Source organism: Chroicocephalus ridibundus, chromosome 2 (genome assembly GCF_963924245.1).
Source record: "Chroicocephalus ridibundus chromosome 2, bChrRid1.1, whole genome shotgun sequence".
Taxonomy (NCBI): domain Eukaryota; kingdom Metazoa; phylum Chordata; class Aves; order Charadriiformes; family Laridae; genus Chroicocephalus; species Chroicocephalus ridibundus.
Window position 1 is genome coordinate 620526 of NC_086285.1, and position 8546 is coordinate 629071.

At 60.3% G+C, this 8546-nt stretch overlaps 1 protein-coding gene across 1 annotated transcript; it reads left to right on the forward strand.

Moving 5' to 3' along the window:
* Window positions 1–1753: 1753 nt before the first annotated feature.
* On the forward strand, window positions 1754–6472 carry LOC134510941 (uncharacterized). Its single transcript, XM_063324159.1, is given in 6 exon segments — window positions 1754–1831; window positions 3073–3199; window positions 3999–4112; window positions 4591–4695; window positions 5026–6128; window positions 6130–6472. Coding segments are annotated over 6 exon segments (1560 nt in total). The 5' UTR covers window positions 1754–1813; the 3' UTR covers window positions 6223–6472.
* Window positions 6473–8546: the final 2074 nt, after the last annotated feature.

The following is an 8546-nucleotide window of genomic DNA, read 5'->3' on the forward strand; positions in this document are numbered from 1 at the left end:
AAGACAGCAAAAAATGCAACTTCTGGACCGAAGTCGAGCCAAGAGTGTATCCCAACGGAATCCTGGGCAATTGTAACGCTAAAACACACACCCTCTACGAACAATGAGCGTGCTCACCAGGTAGCCGAAACCCTAAATGTTTTAAACGTGAGCTCAGATGCGTACGTACAGTTCGGAGCAGCGAACGAACCGTTATTAACCAATCCGCCGTTATTTTATCCCTACAAATATCGGGCGGTTCGAAACGTGGGGCGCGCTGGCTGTTGTTAAAACGTCGTTAAGCCCCATTCTGCAGCACCGAAATAAAACCGAGTCTCTCGGGCCAGCGGGCGGATGGGCCCTCCCGCAGCGGGCGAGGAACCCTCATTTCGGGATAGCAGTATCCCGACATTCCCACCCCAAACCCGAGACACAGCGCTACACCAGCGGACAGTAAGGAAGTCGGATCCATCCGCAGGGCACAGGAGCTGGGGGGGTGGGGGTGTCACCCCACCACCGTCCGCCGATCCCCTGCCACACCTTCACCTTAAAACCCCCCATTGACGCCCCCCCCCCCCCCGTAATTCACCATAAAGAAACAATTATCGACCCTTATCAGAAAATATGGTCGCTAATCGTGAGTATCATTGCCGAATAATTAGCAATAAGGTAAAAATCACCTTAAAAACCCCCCGTTGACAGGGCTCCCCCGCCTGTAATTCACCATAAAGAGCTAATTAGCAACGCTTATCAGAAAATATCATTGCTATTAACGACGATCGTTGCTAAATAATTAGCCATGAAGTAAAAATCACCCCAAGACACCCCCGCCCGCATTGGCAGGCCACCCTGCCCGTAATTTGCCACGAAGCGCTTATTATCAACCTTTATCAGAAAATACGATGGCTAATAATGACTATCACTGCTAAATAATTAGCGATGAGGTAAAAATCACCTTAAAACCCCCCACTGGTGCCCCCCCCCCCCGCCCCGTTAACTCACAGTAAGGAGCTAATTATCAATCCTTATCACAAATATGACTGCTAATAACGACTATCACTGCTAAATAATTAGCAATGAGGTAAAAATCACCCCAAGAGCCCCCCCCATCGGCGGGCCTCCCTGCCCGTAATTCACCATAAAGACCTTATTATCAATCCTTATCAGAAAACACGATTGCTAATAAGGACTATCATAGCTAAATAATTAGCAGAGGTAAAAATCACCGTAAAATCCCCCACGGACTGGGCCCCCCCGGCCCGTAATTCGCCATAAAGAGCTTATTATCCATCCTTATCAGTAAATATGACTGCCGATAATGACTATCACTGCCCAGTAATTAGCGATGAGGTAAAAATGACCTCAAAAAACCCCCATGGACAACCCCCTCCGCCCATAATTCACCGTAAAGAAACAACTGTCAATCCTTATCGCAAAACATGGCTGCTAATAACGACCCTGATCGATAAATCACGAGTAATGAGGGGCAAATCCGGGAGGAGGGGGAGGTGGGGCATCCCGCACCGGAAGCCGCCCCGAACGGACCAATGGGAGCGGCGCTGCCGGTCACGTGGTGCTGCTCAAAATGGCGGCGCCCACATCGCCGCGCTTGGGCGGGCGGCGGGGGAGGGGGGCGGTCACGTGACAGCAGACCACACTTCCGGCCGGCCCTTGACCACATCCGGGAGAGGCGGGGCTGCGGCCGGAAGCGCTTGGTGGGGGGGGGGGGGAGAGCGGAAAGCGTCGGGGCGCTACGTCACGCGGCCTACTTCCGGCCCGTACCGGAAGCGCCGCCTGCAGGCCCCGGCGGGGAGCGGGGCCTCCCCCGGGCAACATGGCGGGGTGGAGGCAGGTAGGAGCCGCCATGACACTTCTCCCCGCCGGCCCCTCCACGGTGTCTCCCCCCCTCCGCCCCCCCGCACTGCTGCCCCCCAACCCTGCATCCCCCTCCCTGCATCCCCTTCCCTTCCCCCGGCGCCATTTTCCCCCGCCATCTCTCTCCCTGGATGTGGCGGAGCGGAGCTGCAGCTCCTCCGTACCTGCCCCACGGCGTTGGTGGGGTGGGCCGTGGGGGGGGGGGGGTTACTGCGGGCAGCCGTGAAAATAAACCCGAGCTGCGGGCGAAGCGTCTCCCTGAGGTGTCGTTCTGCGAAGATCCAGAATCATCAAATCCTAGAAGAGTTTGGGTGGGAATTGTTGGAAGAATTTGGCCTTTAAAGGTCATCCAGTCCCACGGGCAGGGGCGTTCGCAAAGCTGTGGGGGGGGGGAACTGGCCATGGGCTGGCAACGTGCGCTGGCAGCCCAGAACCCCCCCGCAGCCTGGGCTGCATCCCCAGCAGCGTGGGCAGGGGGGCGAGGGGGGGATTCTGCCCCTCTGCTCCGCTCTGGGGAGACCCCCCTGCAGTGCTGCCTCCAGCGCTGGGGCCTCAGCACAGGAGAGACACGGAGCTGTTGGAGCGGGGCCAGAGGAGGCCCCGGAGCTGCTGGGAGGGCTGGAGCCCCTCTGCTGTGGGGACAGGCTGAGAGAGCTGGGGGGGTTCAGCCTGGAGAAGAGAAGGCTCCGGGGAGACCTTCCAGCCCCTTCCAGTCCCTCAAGGGGCTCCAGGAAAGCTGGGGAGGGACTCTGGAGCAGGGAGGGGAGCCATGGGACGAGGGGGAAGGGTTTTCCACTGACAGAGGGGAGACTGAGATGAGATGTGAGGCAGAAATTGTTGGCTGTGAGGGGGGTGAGCCCCTGGCCCAGGTTGCCCAGAGAAGCTGTGGCTGCCCCATCCCTGGAGGGGTTCAAGGCCAGGTTGGACGGGGCTTGGAGCCACCTGGGCTGGTGGGAGGTGTCCCTGCCCAGGGCAGGGGGGTTGGATCAAGATGGTCTTTAAGGTCCCTTGCGACCCAGACCAGTCTGTGATTCTATAATCTTGGACTAGAGCAGGTTGCTCTGGAAGAGGCCGTCCATTGGTGCCCCAAACCTCGCGTTTTGGTAGCTCTGCCGCTGGTGGTAAATGGCACCTGGAAAATAAAAGTTAGACAAAACCCTCCTCCCCTGCGGCTGCGGGTCCCCACGTGTGACTGAGGGCGCGATGCTTGTCTGGCAGGAACTGGTGACCTTCGAGGACATCGCCATCTATCTGAGCCGCACAGAGTACGATGCCATTGAGGAGGAGCAGAGGGAGCTGTACCGCAGCGTCATGCTGGACAACTACAAGCTCTTGATGTCCTTGGGTAAACCTGCAGTTTTAATGCCGGGGGGGGGCACAGGAGGGGCTTCCGTCATATTTGACTCCATCCGAACCATGCGACTTCCAGCACTTTTGAGGGGCCGATCGGCGTGTTTTGACCTACGGCAACAGGGTTGGGGACAACTCCTCCAGGCACCTGCAGTCCCGGTGTCCTGCAGTCTCTTTGGGAGACCCAAACGCAGGATTATTTGGGTCTCTCTGAACTCACGGCCTCCTCGGAAAATGGAACCGTGGGCGAGCAGCCCGTCCTGAGGTCAGGCAGGGACTTTTGGGGGGGGGGTTCTGGCCACGGGTCGACGACTCTGGTCCCTCCCGCGGGCGCTCAGGCTCCAGCTGGGCAATAGTAGCACGTACGAGGTGCAGGGGAGCAGAGGCGTCAGAGTTCCCTGCACTGAGGAGGTCCCTTCAGAGGACTTGCCCACAGCCACCGGGACGGGACGGAGATCGTCGGTTACCTGGGAGGACATCCCACACCTAGGAGTTTCTCCCAGGATGAGCAGCAGATAATGCCTCGCTGGGCAACCTGCCAGCAGAGTTGGGAGTCAGTTCCCGTGCTCCCATCAGGGCTCTGCCCTTCTCCTTGGGGATAAACTCATCACTGCCAGCAGCTCCAATGTCTCTCTCCCTTTTTTTTCCCCTGTTCCGGTGGTGTTTCTGCTTGGGCTCTTCTTGTCAGGGTGAAGTGCAGCTTGGTGTGTGTCAGAGAAGACCTTTATTTTCTCACGTTAACAGTTTATTCCTACAGTCCGTGTTAGAACAACACCCTCTGCTCCAACCCCCAGGTTACCCAGGCCCCAAACCCGACATTTTATACCGGCTGGAGAACGGGGAAGAGCCGTGGGTCTGCACGTCGCCGACCCCGGTGAGGTGGGATGGACCCGACAGCCCCTCTCCAGGTGAGCAGGAACGACCCAACCCCCGTAGGACCACTTCCCTCCACAGGGATTGGTGGCACCTTCCAAAGGCCGCCCCAAGCTCCTCTGCTCTGTAGCTCCAACCAGCGTGTCTCGGGGGTTCCCACTTGCCCTCCTGCCCAAATCCCTCCCCTCCTCGCTGCCTGTTTTGAGGCGTCTTCCCCCATGTCCCTCTGGCCTTGCAGCCCTCGCCGCGCAGGGCAGCAGCAGTGCCGAAGGGAAACGGAGGCTGCCCGTCTCCCTGCAGGGAGGGCAGCTCCACAGAGACGTTGCTGATCTGCTGCTGCTCGTCCCCCTTGACCCACGGAGGATCCTCCCTCCGGTTCAGTCACCTGTGAGCAGGGTTGTTGTGGCTTTCTGGCTCCTGGTGGCGGATGGGCCTTTCTCCTCTGGCTCCGTGTCTGTGGCACGGAAGGGCTTCCCCAACCAGGGAGGTGACGTCCGTCTGGTTTCCCTGCAGGATACGAGGAGGACAGGAGCCGGCTGGAGGAGCCTCTCTCAGACTGGTGGCCTGGTGCTAGTGAGCACCGTGTGCCGGAGGAGGGGACGGAGACCCCCTGCCAAGGTGAGTCCCGGTCCTTCCCTTTCCTCACCTCTGCAGCGAAGAGCCCGAGGCAGACTCCAGCCCCGTCCCTGTCCCCAGCTGCCTGTACCGCACCCGCTCATCGCTGCCAGCGCTTCTCCCACCCTCGTGCAGGCAGCATCTCCGGGCAGGGCTTCACTCTCCTGCCCATCCAGGCGGAGATCGGGAATGCGGAGCCCAGGTGTTCCCTGAACTGGGGAGAATGGATTTTTCTTCCTGGCTGTCAGCGTCTTCTCCCCCAGTCCCTCTCTCCCTGTCCCATCCTGATGCCCCAGCCAGGAAGAAAGCGAACTCTTTCCAACCTTCTCTCAGCAGGAGGACGGTGCACGCAGTGGCGTCTCCGGTCTAGGAGACTGCTGAAGAAGTTCGGGTGTCTCGGGGACAGGAGTGAGTTGCCGGCTGAGGTGGCTAGCACAGGAGTGGGGCCAGCTGAAAGCCGAGACCAGGCACAGACGGTCTTGTGGCCTGGGAAGGAAGGAGAAGTAGAGGATAAACGAGAGGTCACAGCAAACGTCAGCCAAAGCAGAGGATTGCCGCTTCATCCAGTGCCGGAACAGCAGAACAAAAAGGCAAATCCTCAGGAATACCGGCGTGGTGACCGCAGGGAGAAGTTTCAAAGGGGTGCCCCAAAAAGTCAATGCCCGTCGTTGCAGGGAAATTCGGAACTGTCTGTCGAGGAGCTGAATGAGACCATTTTCAAAGACCACTGTTACTGCGTGTTGAGCGAGGCACCGCTCGTGTGTTGCACCCTGCGTCCGTGTCCTCTGAGAGAACACGACTACTGCGGAAACCACAAGGACGGCGTCTGGGCCCTTAAGGACCACGATTACTGTCACGTGCAGGGGATTCGTTCCCAGGGCAGAGTTAATAAAATCGTTCATCTCACCGGCAAGGCTCGGGCCGTGCTTCGCAGGCTGGCAGCACGAAAATCCCGCATCGGGCGAATCGTCAGGAAAGCCAGGCGAATTTTGTGGCATTACAGACCTTGGGTCAACAAGAGGCTGGAGTTCCCTGAGAGTTTGTTTAGCACCTCTGAACCTCCCGTCCTTCCTGCCCAGGCAGAAGATGACCCCACGAAGGGAACCCCTGGGGCGTTTTGTTCTCCTGCAAAGCGGGAGGCTGCGTCCCCCCAGCCTCGGAGTGAGGGAAGCTCCCAAGGGACGACGGCGGAAGCATTTTGCGTCCCTGTGGTGTCTTCTGAACTGGTGGCTGCTCCCCCACCCTCAAACGCAGCCACAGAGGTGAAGAGAGAAGCGACGCGCCCCGAGGCATCCATACGCTGCGAGGCGCAGAGGGCCCAGCTTAAGCTGCTCCATAGCCCGGACGCCAAGCAAAACGACGAAGGACAAGAAGCCGTTAATTCCGATTACGTATCGCTGCATGACGCCTATAAAATGGTGATGCGGACCGTCGACCAACACGCCGGACTCCGTTTGCCGGAACTTCGAGCTCGGCGACTACTCGCAGCGTAAGGATCTCTGGCCCCTCGTCATTCAGACGGGCAGCTGAGCCGCGGCAGGACGGCGGCGGCGACGCTCGGCTCTCTCGAGGCGAACGCTCGGCACCTTCTTCCCTGCAGCAAAACCCCCCTGGAGCCATCTGAGAGAAGAAACGCCGTGAAGGGCGTGCAGAGGCGGATTAATGGGTATAAAACGCGATATGCGGCACCCGCTGGGGAAGCTGGGATCATCTGGGAGGTTTTGGGGAAAAGGCCAAGAGAAAAGGCAGGATTGGTTTGGATAAAAGGAGGAAACAGGGGAAAACGGAGCCAAGCAGGGAGGACGGGCAGCCGTGTGGGAGCAGGTAGCCGGTCGGTACGTTTTCTGGCCGGGCTGTGCCTGATCGCTGCAGTCTTTTCCTGCATTCTTCTCAATAAAGTATTACAATTCTTCTAATTAAAATAGTTTAAATTACTGTCGGTGTTGTCGCAGACGCTGGTCTGTCCCATCGGCCGCGCTCGCAAACAGCCGCTCACGGGGCCCAGCGGGGGAGGAGGAATCCCCTGGCGTCTTCGGGCCACGGAGCCCCGCTGCCGTCTGTGCATCACTCTGACGGGCGCAGGCAGCGTGCCCGCCTTTGCGGGTTTCCCCACTATTCATTTAAGCAAAGCGAACGGAGAGAGATTTTTCGGGTACAAAATTCAAGGGGGGCTTTATTTCTTGATGAAAATTTGCCGCTGTGGCTTACAAAAGCAGTCGGGGATGTGCCGTACAGAACCCTGCAGCGTTCGCTGTCTAAAACTGCTGAAGAAAAGACCCGTTCAGTTTTCTAGCGTAACTAGGACGAATTTGTAGTATTTTGTGTCAGGAACAGTGTGGCCAGCAGGAGTGGGGCAGCGACGGTCCCCCTGTCCTGGGCACTGGTGAGGCCCCACCTCGAGGGCAGCGTCCAGTTTTGGGCCCCTCACGCCAAGAAAAGACACGGAGGGGCTGGAGCGAGTCCGGAGAAGGGCACCGGAGCTGGTGAGGGGTCTGGAGCAGGAGTCTGGTGAGGAGCGGCTGAGGGAGCTGGGGGTGTTCAGCCTGGAGAAAAGGGGGCTGAGGGGAGACCTTCTCGCTCTCCACAGCCCCCTGAAAGGAGGGGGCAGCCAGGGGGGGTCGGTCTCTTCTCCCAAGGAACAGGCCATGGGACAAGGGGAAACGGCCTCAAGTTGCGCCAGGGGAGGTTTAGAATGGAAATTGGGAAAAATTTCTTCCTGGAAAGGGCTGTCAAGCATTGGAAGAGGCTGCCCAGGGCGGTGGTGGAGTCGCCATCCCTGGGGGGATTCAAAAGCCGGGCAGACGCGGTGCTGAGGGACGTGGGGTAGCGGTGGGCTCGGCAGGGCTGGGCTAACGGTTGGACTCGAGAATCTTAAAGGTCTCCTCCACCCTGTGAATCTGTTCTTCCCCGAGGCACCGGACACCTCTCTCCACGGTGGTCCACTCGCCTGGGTAACAGACCAACGTCACTGATAGCTTTCCCTCACCCCCGACAGGAGTCGCCTCCAGAGGCCGAGGGTTTGTGTCCCTTCCCCAGTTCGCCGTCCCCCAACAGGGACCGCAGCGGCGGGGCTGCCCTAACGTCCCATTCCAGCCGAACACCCCCAGCTCCCTCAGCCGCTCCTCACCAGACTCCCGCTCCAGACCCCTCACCAGCTCCTCTGCCCTTCTCCGGACTCGCTCCAGCCCCTCCGTGTCTTTTTTTGTCCCGAGAGGCCCAAAACCGAACACAACAGTGGAGGTTCTGAAGAGAATCCTCCCGGACCCCCACAGCCCCCGCTCCCCCCGCGCGAGAGGCCTTGTGTCGCTGAACTTGGCCCTCAGCCGGCCCCTCGCAGGCGCCGCCCGGAAGCCCGGGGCCGGGCCGTGCTCTTGGCGGTCGGGAGAGCCCGGTGGAGGCCGCCCGGAGCCGCCTGTGTCCGGGGCGGGATGGCGGCGCGGAGCCCGGCCCCGCCGGGCCGTACAAAATGGCGGCGCCGGACACGGTGAAGGGGGGAGGGGGTAAGAGCCAGCCAATGGGGGCGGCCGGCGGGCATCACGTGGGGCGGGGGCGCGGCGCGGGGGGTTATGGGGCAGCCGCCACAGCTTCCGGGTTACGGGAGGCGGGCGGGGCTAATATCCGGAAGTGCGTAAGCGGATGTTTACAAGGGAGGACACGCCCTTTCCGCCGCCGTTGCCGTGGTAACGAGGGACGCGGCCTGGTGCTGCCGGCAGAGGCGGGGCCGTCTCTCCCCTTCCCCCTCCGCCCCCCGGGGCTGCAGCGGGACCGGCCGGGGGATCGGACCTCCCCCGGCAGCGACGGGCCCCTGGGAGCGGGGCCTGCACCGGGGTCGGGGCAACCCCCGGCCCCAGCCC